Here is a 14048-nt window from a genome sequence, read left to right as displayed (position 1 = left end):
AAAGCCTCGATACTACGGGTAAATCCTCCCCCTCGGGGGAGGTACTAAAGAGTCTTAAAGATAAAATGAATAATATAAGACTAGTAGACGGTTTGCGTGTATTAGACCCCACAAAAAAGGACTATACTTATTTCTCTCAGGTTCACATATAGCCGGATTGACCATATCTGGATCCATCAGCGACTATTCGACTACGACCCAGAGATAGAAATGGGCTCAATATTATGGTCAGACCATGCACCAGTGTATTTAAAAATAAAAGTTGAGAATAGAAATAGAGGTATGGGAACCTGGAGACTAAATGACAACTTACTAAAAAAACCTAGATTGTAAAAAAGAGATAATCCATACTATAAACAACTCTATTAAAGATCATCAAAATGATAATACTTCACGCCCCATACAGAGGGAAACTTTAAAATGCGTAGTAAGAGGTATATTTATTAAACATGGAGCAAGATTCAAGAAAGAGAAGGCAAATAAATTGAAGGGATTATTTAAGAAATTAGAATTGGAGACAACGAATAAGACGAATGTAACCACAAAAAATTCTACTCGATTAAATGAGGTGAGAATGGACATTCGGAATATTCTGGACCAACAAACACTAATCAATAGAGATAAAAACAAAAAACAATACTATGAAGTAGGTAACAAGAGCGGGAGGTCACTAGCTCGGAAAATACACCCAAGAACCCTTAATACTAATATATTACGAATTAAAGATAGGGAGGGGAATGTAAATCATTCTCCGTCCTCGATAACAGAAATATTTCAAAAATATGATGCAGCATTGTACTTAATACGAGGGAAGTACGCGGATATGACAAGAAATAAACATAAAGAAAAAATAAAGAATTATATAAAAGAAGCAAGTTTGCCTGTAATAGATTCTGAGGACAGAGAAAATATGAATTTGATACTTTCAGAAAAGGAAATTAAAGAAGCAATATCCACACTACAAATTAGTAAGGCTCCTGGACCAGGCGGGTTCACAGCCCGATTTTATAAACAATTTGAAGAGCAGTTAATACCTATTTTTACATTGACCGGCAACTCAGTTACAGAGAATAACCCCTTTCCTACACAGACAATGGAGGCACATATATCTGTGCTTCCTAAACCAGGGAAAGACCTAACAGAATGCGGACACTATCGCCTAATCTCTCTAATGAATATTGATCTGAAGATATACGCAAAAGTATTGGCGGCCAGATTAAAAAAAGTCCTCCCCAAAATAATTAACATGGATCAAACTGGATTCGTTCAGGGAAGAGAGGCTAGAGACAGTACAACTTGGGTTATCAATCTAATAGAACTCGCTCAAAAAGAAAATCTACCAATGTGTCTTCTGTCAATTGATGCTGAAAAAGCATTTGACAGAGTAAATTGGACCTTTCTTAGGGAATCTCTTCTGAAAGTGGGAATGGGCGAGACATTAGTAACTAAGATAATGGCATTATATACACATCCAACTGCGAGAGTAAGGGTGAATGGGGAATTATCCGCCCCGTTCCAAATTTTTAATGGAACCCGGCAGGGATGCCCATTGTCACCCTTAATATATGTTATAGTGATGGAACAATTAGCTGCTACTATAAGACAAAATGCCTCAATAAAAGGTATTAATCTAGTAACACAACATCATAAAATGGCACTATATGCAGATGACTTACTTTTCTTTATAACCTCCCCATTAACAACAATCCCCAACATCATCAAAGAACTTAAAGGAGGCTCTTAACTCCCTCGATAGGCCATTAAAGGCATTTGAGAAACTATGTATAACAGAGACACCTATTACACACACTTTATCAGTGGTATATGGCATACTGAGGGAGGTGGAAGATAAAGGACATACACAATATATGAAAAGATGGGAGCAAGACATGAGGAGAGAAATATCAGAGAAGGAATGGAATAGAATATTTAAAATGACACATAGCTCAGTAATGTCTTCATTCCATCAAGAGAAAAATTATAAAGTAATATCTAGATGGTACAGGTGCCCAGAAGAGATCCAACACATAAATCCAGAGATGTCTGACAGGTGCTGGAGATGTGAAATTGAAGAGGGAACGTATATGCATATCTGGTGGAGTTGTCCTAGGTTACAACCATTTTGGGAGTCAGTGTTTGAGATATATCGCCGTGTGGAGGCAACAAATACTGAAAAGGATCCCTAACCGCACTATTAACATTGTTACCTGGTCCAATAAAAATAATAAAAAATGATATTCTAAGATATATGTTGGTAGCCGCCAAAATAAGTATATCACGGGGCTGGAAACTAACAGTCCCACCCTCAATTGAAAATTGGTCAAATATTATAGAAGAAATAAGGTATATGGAGGAACTAAGTGCAAAGGATACAGATAGGACTGATAGCTATAAGAAGATTTGGGAGAATTGGGAATTATTTAGACAATCAGAGGAATTTGAGAAAATGATAAAAGAAGGATAAACACAGCAATTGGAAAATATCAAAGGGTAATGCATATATGGCCCAAATAGGAAAATAGAACATATATAAATGATTACAAGATGTTTAGATAAATACAGCATATGACTTGTATGAATGGAAGATAGAAAGGAAGGAAGATGGTTCCTTGGAGAGGGAAGGGAAAAGGGAGACGGGATTAAGAAGGGAGTACACAAGGATACTTAGAAGAGGTAGAAGGGAAAGGGGAAAGTAGCACACATAGGGTAAAGAAAATAGGCTATTAAATAGTAGGTAGGACACAAAATAAATGAAGGATCACTATAAACAGGGAAGGGGGGAGGAAAGAACAAGGTATCAAGTTGTAATAAAAGGAATCACTGTTTAGTTATCACATTAGTGAACACTTGAGGATTGGGTATAATCAGAATAGAGGAATATAGATACAATAAAGGGATATGGTGAGGGTTACATATACATTAAATGTATTAGTTGGCACCAATACTAAAGGTTTTTTTTGGGGTACACTCCCCTTCCCCTCCCCCTTAGGAACCATAAGAGCGGGAGTTAGAATATGAGAAGAGAGTGATAGAGGAAGCAAAGTATGAGGGATGATTAGAGAGGGATAATGGAAGTGGGCGCAAGTGGCAATATTTTAACTGGAGTTATAAATATTCAATAAAATTAAGAGACAATTTGAAGTTAATGTTTATGAATGTTCTGTATAAATGTACTTTTATGGAAAAATAATAAAAATATATTAAACAAAAAAACAAAAACAAAAATGTATGTTGACTCTAGCTGTAAACAAAAATACCTGCCCATGAATGCAATGCATAAAAAAATGCACATGAGGGCAACACACTGTGTGTAAAAAAAACAACAACAAAAAACACATGTCAATTTCATTGCATTTAACATGTGTCCTTAATGCAATGGAAGTAGGTGTAAACTCAGCCTGAACTACTGCTGGGAAGTATATAGAGTACTGGCACTATTTTTCCTTGTTTTTTTTTTCTCCATGTTTGTAGAAAATAAAAAATTTTCAGCGACGGATATAGATACTGCCTCCAGGCCGGTTCACACCACAAACAGTGTGGTCAGCCGGCTCCCTGCGTTCAGGGGTGGGAGGGGGAGTGGTGGTGCGTTAAAGTCAATGGCACTGCAGCCACACACCCCGCCCGCAGTGTGATCGCCCACACCCAAACGCATAGCACAGTAGTGCCTGCGTTCCAGTCCAGTGCGATCTGCAAAAAATTCTATTTTTGCAGATCGCACTGGACTGAACGCAGGCACTGATGTGCCACGCGCTTAGGTGTGGCGATCGCACTGCGGGCGGGGTATGTGGCTGCAGTGCCACTGACTTCAACGCACCGCCACTCCCCCTCCCACCCCTGAACGCAGGGAGCCGGCTGGGTTGCGATACAGTGTGTTCCAGAGGCTGACCACTCTGGAACGCACTGTTTGTGGTGTGAATTGGCCCTCCAGTGTCTGCTGTTTGCAGGATAGTTTACTGACTGATCGCTGTCAGAAAACAATTTACATTACCGCAGTGCTATACAGAGAACACTGAGCCAGTCACATCAGTCTCTGTACAGAGGAGCTTACACTCTAATGCAGAATGGCACCGGCTTTAAGAGGACTACAAATCCCAGCAATACACTATACCGCAATGAAGAACAGTAAATGAATTGCACTCAGGCACAATCTGGTCTCAGGAACTAGTAATGCACTGGACTCGGGGCTTAGTGTCACTCTGGACTCGGGGCTTAGTGGCACTCTGGACTCGGGGCTTAGTGTCACTCTGGACTCGGGGCTTAGTGTCACTCTGGACTCGGGGCTTAGTGTCACTCTGGACTCGGGGCACAGTAACACTCTGGACTCGGGGCACAGTAACACTCTGGACTCAGGGCACAGTAACACTCTGGACTCGGGCCTTAGTAATGTACTGGACTCGGGCCTTAGTAATGTACTGGACTCGGGCCTTAGTAATGTACTGGACTCGGGCCTTAGTAATGTACTGGACTCGGGCCTTAGTAACACTCTGGACTCGGGCCTTAGTAACACTCTGGACTCTGAACTTAGTAACACTCTGGACTTAGTAACACTCTGGACTCTGGCCTTAGTAATGTACTGGACTCTGGCCTTAGTAACACTCTGGACTCGGGCCTTAGTAACACTCTGGACTCTGGCCTTAGTAACACTCTGGCCTCTGGACTTAGTAACACTCTGGACTCTGGCCTCTGGACTTAGTAACACTCTGGACTCTGGCCTTAGTAACACTCTGGCCTCTAGCCTTAGTAACACTCTGGCCTTAGTAACACTCTGGACTCGGGCCTTAGTAATGTACTGGACTCGGGCCTTAGTAACGCTCTGGTCTCAGGACCCACCTGAGAGTGACCCTGCAGAGCACACCATAGATCCCGCACAGCCCATCTGAGACTCTCTATGGTGGGCTCCGCAGGGTCTCATGTGGGCTGGTCGCGGGATCCCTTTCCCTGCACATCCTCTAAGCTACTCTTACCTGCCACTGTTGGGGCCCAGCCTCCTCCCCCACCGGACCGGCGCTGCTGGGGCCCGGGCCGCCTCCAACCGCCGGACTAGCACTGCTGAGGCCCGGCCGCCTCCACCTTCTCCCTTGTCACCCCTGCCATGCCGCCCCTTCTATGGCTAGCAAGCAGTAGATATATGCAAAACGAATAAAACATTTTTGAAAAAGGGGTTAAACTTACCTGTGTCTCTGCTGCGCGCTCCTGTCCAAACATCTGAAAATTTCTGGGACGGCCACAAAGGATCTTGGGACGCGTGCATGCGCAGTTCAGAAGATATTCGGCTGGGAGACGAAGAGCAGCATGCACCCGCACAGTCTCCGTGGGACATGAGAGAAGAGGAGGACAGAGGAGTCAACGCTGGATCGGAGACCTGCACCAGCGCTGGAGGTACAGCTAAAAACTACACTAAAGAAGAAGATGATCGGATTAAGGCAGAGGCGTAACTAGGACCTTCAGGGCCCCGGTGCAAGAAACTATGAAGGACCTCCCGCCGCCATGGCACTGTGTTGTTAACAGGACGGCTGCCGAGGTCCCCAGCAAGCACGGGACCTCAGGCAGCCGTTTCAGTTTAAAAATGTAGTGCCGTGTTCTGTTGAGAACACTGACCCAGTATTTCCGTGCTGCGTGCACGGCTGTACCGAGCAGCTCCCTGGAAGGACAGGTGTTGCGTGTGATTAGCAGCCCCTGCCCTTCTCTATGGGAGTACGTGGCCATACACTGCCCTACGCTCACCCCAAGTGCAGGTCCGTGCACTTGGGGTGAGTGCAAGTGTCCCGGCTCGGACGCAGACAGGATCCATCCTGTCAGCGTACGTAAATGTGAATGGCGGGTGAGAGTAGGGCCGCGTACGGCCGCGTATTCCCATAAAGAAGGACCGGGCTGCGTACTAATCACACGCAGCACCTGTCCTTCCCGGGAGCTGCTCGGTACGGCCGTGCACGCAGCACGGAGCTGTACGTGCCAGCCTTTTCTCGTGTGAATGAGGCCTAAAAGACATCATCATTTAAGGCAGGATTGGGAAGGGGGGAAAAAGTTTGACTTTACTGTCACTTTAAGATATGTGAGGCTAAAAGATGTATTTCATTGCATTCATTATAGCTAGACATAAGGATCTTAAATGAACTTACAGGCACAGCAATGGTTAACATCCTCCCCCCTGTCAGCTCACACTCCGTGTCCTGTGATCTTCGTTCACAGCGCGGTGTCTTGCACACAGTCCCCCCCCGGCTCAGGCTGATGTCGGCTGGTGATGGGGGTGGGGCAGCCCTGCTCTGTGTTCAACCTGGCCGCTCTGTGCTCTTTCATCACTCGAGCTGTCAGAGCTGGCCATCGGACATAGCGGGCTGACCTGAGCCGGCCCGAACACAGTCAGGCAGGGTGATTGCGTTCGGCCCAGCCCGGCCCACCGGGCAAGTGCCCGGTATGCCCTATGGCCGGTCCGGCCCTGTTTAGCACCTAGACACAAATAAACCCTTGCAGTGCAAGGGTAGACCCACTGCAATGGTTAATAAAAAAACGCCCTGGAATTCTTTTTTAAACTTGTTTTTCACCATTTTTTACTTACAGCTTTGGAAGTTTGCAAAATGTCCCCAAATCATTCTTTTCCTGAAAGCACAGGGGCCATAGAGTAAAAGATGGTGCTGCTGAATTTGTACATCCTGCCATAGTTGCAAAAATGTTTATCTAAACAGTATTTCTCTTCTGTTCCTAAAAGGACACAGATGGATCTTTACATTTTGACCGATGGGTTATATTGCCACCTGCAGTAGAAGGACATTAGGTTAGGGTTGCCACCTGTCCAGGATTCCCCCGAACAGTCTGGGTTTTGAATGCTGTGTCCGGGTTTCATGGCAGCAGAAATCCGGACACACGATGTCAGGCAGACAGGGGCAACCAAAATTAAGATAGGGGCTACTGGCCACCCACTGAAGATAGTTCTAACTGGGATATTTGCATATTAATGGATGGCGTGTCGCTAGAATGTTCGGGTTTTGCTTGAAGAAAAGGTGGCAACCCTAAATTAGGTACAATCAAATAACAACCCAGGGACGGTCCCCCACTGGTGGCCAATTACCCTTCCCCCAACCCAGTTGCAACAGCAAACTCAGTTCTTTGCCTAGTGCTTAAGTGTTAGCACCAATATTTTTTTGCTGGTTTCTTGGGTCCAATTTGTTTTTTCTTTTGTCGGGTGCATCCTGGGCTTTTCATCATCATGCTTCTGTTTCTCAAGTTTATGAGCTGGCTACCTGATCGCCTGTCCACACCTTTACAAAGTTTTGCAAGGATGCTGTTGCAGAATCCTCGGATGCTAATTTTGGCTGCACAGTTTTGTAGGCAGCAGTGTGAACGTTCCTGTTGGGGTTCTTCGTTGTGTTTTTCTGCTTTTCTGTTTGGGCCCACATTCTGTTTCACACTGCTTTGGAATGCCCCATTGGTCAAGATCTAAAGATCCAGCTGTGTCCTTCAGTGAACCGAAAAGAAAAGGGAAATTTTGTACTTACTGTAAAACAATTTTTTTCTACATTCATTGAACATAAGAGCACCTGTCCTAAACTGGGGATATGCTGGGTTTCCTGTTTTTGCGTGTACTGCTTGCTACTAACTGAGTTGGTTCTTGCAGATGGGATGGAGGAGGGGAGTTAATCGGCCAACAGCAGGGGTCACCCATGGGAAGGCAAATTACCGGTATACAAAAAATATTGTGGTTGGCTTCACATGTATGCATTGTGGTAATGCCCAATCTGCATCATGTTGTGTGTTTTTTTTAAATTGTCTATTATTTTTATTTTACTGTTGGAGGGGCTAATATTAGACCCACTGACATTTCCCGTTTAAAATAGAAAAAGAAATTGACAACACAGAGCCCTCAATCTCTTTTTCTGTAACCTCTGTTCTAAATGAATGGAGAACACTCAGTACAGAGGCTTCCCATTCATTCAGAAAATAGGGATAGTAAATATTTACTATCAACCAGTTTCTGAATGGGGAGAAGTCTCTGTACAGAGTGCTACTATCCATTCAGAAATTCATGAATGAACAGGAAGTAATGTAAAGCACTTCCTGTTCATTCATAGCGGTGGAGACATAGTACTAGGTGTCCCCAGTTATTTACAAACATTATGATAGTGATCAGCTGATAACTCCAATGTTTACGATGCAGACAGAGGATCAGATATAATATCACAGATATTTACCTATCCTCTGCTCTACATCCTGAGCCGCTCAGCCACGCACAGAGGGGCGGTACAGCCTGCAGGTTGTTCTCAGATCCCCACTGCTCTCCCCCGCCTGTATGGACAGAGGCAGCGGGGATCTAAGGAAAAATTAAGTGTTGAAGCTGGGGGGTCGCCAATGCCGTCCCTTCCGTCTTATATTTTATAAATGTCGCTCTCTTGTCCTTGACGTGTTGTTTTACAGTTTTATTAAGCCATATTGGTTTAGTTTTTGATCTTTTATATTTGCTTCCTAAAGGGGTGGAGGAGGGAGTGCTGTCACTTTTTCAGGATGGCCGAGCGGTGAGGAGGGAGAGATGTTCGGCTGTCAGATCCTGGTTGAGCAGCTCTCACTCCTCACCGCTTAGCCATCACTTCATTTCTTTTTGGATCCCCGCTGCCTCTGCCCATGCAGGCGGGGGAGAGCAGCGAGCATCCGAGGAGAAGCTGCAGGCTGTGCCACCCCTTTTCTCCATTTTATACTCACCCAGCACCTGTAATGGTCCAGTTGTCCTTTCTATTAGTCCCTCCAGACTGGGATGGCTCACTCTGCAGATGATCTCTGACCCCCTATCCTCTAGTGATGGGGTGACCTCTAGAAGCGATGTATATGTAAATGTTTTATCCGGCTGTAGTTGAGATTTGCGGTTGGGAATCTTGTATCTCTCATTGTCAACTATATAAATTAAATCTTCCTTTCCATTTTCTTTCTTAAACCAATTGACAGTCAGCTGATCGGGGTAGAAGTGTGTGATTCTGCATTGAAGTTGTGTCTGTTGGTTGACAAACCATTTTGGTATTTTTATCATCTCCACTTCCGGCTGTGCTAGAAAATCTGGAAAAGATAATAGAAAATATATATTCTTATATGTAAAGCAAATCCTAATAATGAACTGGCTGTTTTAACTCCTCCAAACTCTATCCAAAACAGGAAAAATACGTTTTGTCTTTACATATGCTTTGAAAGCTCAAGTATTTTTTTTTCAATATTTGTGGAAATAAATATTTTGCCGTTATATAATGTGTGACTTTGTTCGGGGGCTGTGTCCTCACTTTTATCTGTGTGACTCTAGGGCAATAAAGAAGAGGAAAGGATGCCACCAAGATATCGCAGACAGCAATAACAATTTCACAAAGCTTCTAACCCTGCGGTAGGCAAACCTCTGCCCCCAGCTGTCTTGAAACTAAAAATCCCATTATGCATCTGCTTCTGGGAGTCTTGCCTAATGGGATTTGTAGTTGCACCACAGCTGGAGGGTCGGGGTTTGTCTACCCTTTTTCTAACCCGTCCCCATGCTAATAAATACAATGCTTTGCTGCTGTCTGTTTCCTATCAGTTTCTATTCAGTCTCATTCTATCCTCGGGACAGGAAACAAGAGGAAATCTCCCCAATTCAGACACTGTTCTGTCTCAAATGCCACTATATGCAGTGACCTACTTCTATAGATCTTGAGCTGTCTGGATAGTATGGTCACCTGCTCATTCTGCAGCATCCACAGACAGCTTAACTGTCCAATAACACACAGAAGTTGTATTTAACTCACTTTTACTCTGCAAAATACATTACATAGGATATTTTTCCAGTCTTTTGAAGTGTAAGAAGATCATTGACTTTCCCAACCTAATGTCTTCTATAAACAGAAACTATCTGTGGAAGTATGGAGAGGGGAGGGTCTAGCTAAAGATTGTACCAACTAGCTCCAAACACAAGGGGTAAAACAAAAGGAACATACCAAATGCTGAAACAAACAGCTTGCTGTGGTACTACACTGCCACTAGAGATCAGTAGAAACCAATACATGAAGAACAAAATGTAATCCGATGTAACAGCAGATAAATACATCATAGGTGGCACACAACAGACATAGATGGCAATAAAAACCTAATAGAGCTTCTAATTACTCCCTCCTTTAGCTAAAACTAAAATTGGTAAACAGCTGAAATATTAATGTGACATCTGCCAATTGATCAGGGTTCCCAGAGGGCCACTCTCCTGAACTATGGTGCACTTCATCTATTTCCTTCTCAGTCATCCTTGTAGTTGTGTTACAAACACTTGTAAACTGACTTCTGTCCCCGTTAGTATGCGTGAAATTGGCTCCTGCAGTTTAAAATAACCGATAGCAGGCTGGCTATTGCTGCCGACCACTGGATGGGAGACTTGTTGCTGATGGGCAGTTGATCTGAAGAGGGGGCACAGGAGCACAGCGGGTATGGGGGGTGGCGCACAGCGGCAGTCAGTGGTCTCTCCTTCCTGCTGGGCGCCGGCTGCAGCGCTCTGTGTCCCCTCTCATCCCCGCTGCCTCTGCTGATAGAGGCCGGAAGAACAGTTGGGACCGAAGGGGACACAGACCACAGCATGCAGCAGGCTCTCAGCAGTAGGAGAACAGGGGGAGCAGAGCTGATGTAGCAGTGGGGGAGAGTAAATGGGCAGACAAAAGATCAAGCACCAGCACTGGGATTTTCCAATCACTGCTCTGTGCTGTGAGATCTATAAATTACATTGTTCTACTTTACGTTGTGCTGTACATTTTGTTTTTCACACTGTTCTGGTCTCTATACATTCTCCTGTATATTCTAGAATCGACAATGTTTAGCGCTGTATAAAATATACTCCCCATCTGTCTGCTGTCCTGGAAAAATTATATTTTCTATTGACAGCGGGTACCTTAGTTCTTCGCATCTATATCTCCATATGTTAAAGGTATGAATAAGTATGTGGAGAGAAGTATTTTCAGTATGAAGCTGAGCCACAGAACATTAGCAGAAGAAATGTAACATTAGAAAGTATTATTTTACAGAAAGAGTAATGAATGGTTGGATCAGAACTCCAGCAAGGGTAGTGAGTCAATCAACCGTAAATGAATGGCTTGGGATACACACAGGTCTAGTCTCAGGCAAAAATGAGAACAGATAAAACAAACAGGAGCAGACTTGATGGACCGCTTGTTCTTTTTCTGCCATCAGTCTTCTGTGTTACTAAATGGAGGTAGTTTCACCTTGTACCTCAGGGAAGGGCTGACATTTATGATAAGATCATTTTTGTTATCAGTGGTTTGGCCGGCATTTGTTGGGTTCCTTTAAATACTTCTGATCAAACTCCAGCTGATTGTATCTGTAACTGCACACGTGGAGGTTTAATCAGAAAACCTACAAGATTTACATACTAGAGCATTTGTGTCACACATCAGAACAACATATTCTGTATAAAATGTCTCACTATAGAGTTTACAATGACCCATTTCATGTCTTTGAGAATGTCATTACTACTGGAATATTCCCCATACCTCTGTTATCTTTATCATCGCTTTTCCATTCTTTATGTGACAGACGTTTCAGTTTTTGGTGGGTCACTGAAGCACGCACAGCATAAGGCTCATCCTCCCAGATCATCCCTCTGAGGCTTTCACTGGTGCTGGTGACATTAAAGGTTCCATCCTGGTTCTGATGCATTACAGGAGTAGAGTCTATGGGACGGGGCTGTGTGCTCGACGGTGGCTGGATCACCTCCCAAGATACTGTAATAGCTTCTGGGTAAAAATGATCCACATCTAAGCTGAAAAGACCCCCTGGGGAGCGAGTGATTTCTCTTACCTTTGGAAAGCCTGTAACACCAAACAGATCATTGTAAATACATTTCATAAAACAACAGTCATGTGACATTAGAACCATCAATTCAGTAATCAGTAATTAAGAATCAGTAACATAGGCGAAAACTAAGATGTGCATATACAAGACAGTAATCTGTCAGATTAGGTCCACACCTAGCTTAGTGGAAATCACTTCATGTATGGAGGACAAATGTAACCCACATTTGGAGATCAGGGAAGAATGATCTAAACTCTAATAATATGATATTCGCCAATGTTTCTGTATGTTGTCTTTACATAATTGACTCAGTTTCCTTCTTTTCAGTTTAAAATAACACTATAGTGTGTTTTTGTTCAAATCTAATTTATTATCTATCTCTTTATTTTTTTTTGAACTATTTAATTGTTCATTTCAAGAATTTTTATTTAACATTTATGAAGAAACTTTCCAACAAGTTTACAGAGATTCACTCTGAATTGTAATCCAAGACCACGTACATGTCCTTACTGGTAGTAAACTCAGAAAGCCTACATACCTATGGGACAGTAAGTGTGCGTGTGGGAAAGTAAGCTCCATGTGATACCATTAGATGTAAAGCTGAGCTGGGGAAAAGAGGTGGGGGGAGGGATTAGAATTTCCCCAGCTCCGCTTAGCGAAATTCAGTTTTACAGTCTTTGAGGTTTTTTTTGGTATTTTTTAAAAAGAAATAGTTAATTCTGGATGCTTGGCTACTTTAGCATGTGTATGGCATGCTGGGCTGTCTAATAGGAGAGCCCAGTACTAGCTCTGCATTTGTTCTCTGCTCCTGCAGACTGAATATCTAAAGTAGACATTTCAAATTCAGCTGAAACAATGGGCCAAGCTGAGTGGAATAAATCCTCAAAGAGCCAAATTACATCTATTGTGGGCTGAATCTATTTAATGTAAAAATACGAGTATAGCAGTTTTAAAGTTAACATGACAATAACAATTGCAACTTACCACATGTTCTACCAAAGAAAGGGGCTTTCAATTGTGAAGGAATATGGATCATATCAAGAAAATGTCCTTTTCTATGTTTTGAATTGTTTTGAATTAGTTTCATTTGCTTCCTAGCTTTGTGACTTTCCTTACTCAGCTTTTAGCGTTGCTATGTGTAACCAAGAGATATATCCTGTATTCGGGAGCGCGCCAAGGACACATGAAAGGAATGCCGAGGGAGGATGCTACAGGCAGAAGATATCTTTGACTAACCAATTAGCGAGAGACACAAGACTTTAACTAACAGCTCCTCTAGTTTGCCCAATAGTACAAGACATTTAGAGATAACAGAGGTGGGCATATGTGTGACGAACACTCTCCTGTTATCTGTGTATAAAGGAGAGAGACCGCCCTGAATAAAATTAGAGCTTTTATAGACCGTTACAGTCTGAGTTTGTGATTTCTCCGGTGCACCGAACACAACATAATTAGGAACAGCAGCAGACATCTTGTGTGAACCCAGTTGTGGTTCAGATCCATTTCAGCTAGCGCCCAACGTGGGGCCCTGGGTTCCGATCCAAGAGCAGCCGTGACACACGGGCGGTGGCTTAGGACCAGACAGACCAAGAGAGGGCTTGCGCAAGCCTGAGAGTACGGTAGGCATATTTCAATATCTTACCACTGTACTGCTTGTTTCTGTCTGATGCACTCTCACGTCCACTTGGCTGCTCGAGGACGGCAAAAGGCAGGTAAACTTTTCCTTGCCCAGGGCTGTTTTGCTAAGAACCTGCATAAGAGATTTCTGCTGGCTGTGTGTGTGTGTGTGTTGTTATCTGTTGTGTTTGCGGCTCTGGGCCGAGGCTGAGCCGAGCTAAATTAATTCATTACAGGATGGTGATCCTGGCTTGTGAGGTGTTTGCGGCTGTGGACCGAGGCCGAGCTAAATTAATTGGCTACAGGGGTCGTCCTCATTTTGGTGCGATAGCTACGCCACCGGAAAGAAGGAACCCTGTAGTGGGCGTCTACGGACGGAAATCCGGGGTGACGTGTCGGTCCCCCCGAAGCGATCTTAGTCGGTCAGCCAGTGGTTCAGTTCCGCGCTGTTATGCCCCAAGAAAGAGGAACCCTGTAATGTGGGCGTCTAGGGACGGGAACAGGGCGGAAAATTGACAGTCGGCCGCCCGGCATAAGTCCGGCTCCGGCCGTCCGAACGAGACCAGTGTGGGCTGCCGCTGCGGGCGGCATCTGAAGGACGAGTCCCCGCCGGCCGCAGCGGCGCTGACCTGTGCAGT

General features: G+C 44.0%; 1 protein-coding gene across 1 annotated transcript in view; it reads right to left on the bottom strand.

Annotated features, from left to right (window-relative positions):
- The window catches only part of LOC108800013, a 39396-nt gene that overhangs the window by 10966 nt on the left and 14382 nt on the right, over positions 1–14048 (bottom strand). Inside the window, exons 6-7 of the mRNA XM_018571960.1 lie at positions 11493–11810; positions 8692–9039 (exon numbers count right to left, since the gene is read on the bottom strand). Coding sequence (XP_018427462.1) covers positions 8692–9039; positions 11493–11810 — 666 coding nt within the window. The remainder of the gene's footprint in view (positions 1–8691; positions 9040–11492; positions 11811–14048) is intronic.

This window comes from Nanorana parkeri, unplaced genomic scaffold (assembly GCF_000935625.1).
Source record: "Nanorana parkeri isolate BGI_ZX_2015 unplaced genomic scaffold, ASM93562v1 scaffold1880, whole genome shotgun sequence".
NCBI classification, from domain to species: Eukaryota; Metazoa; Chordata; class Amphibia; order Anura; family Dicroglossidae; genus Nanorana; species Nanorana parkeri.
This window is presented reverse-complemented; position numbering and strand designations above follow the sequence as displayed.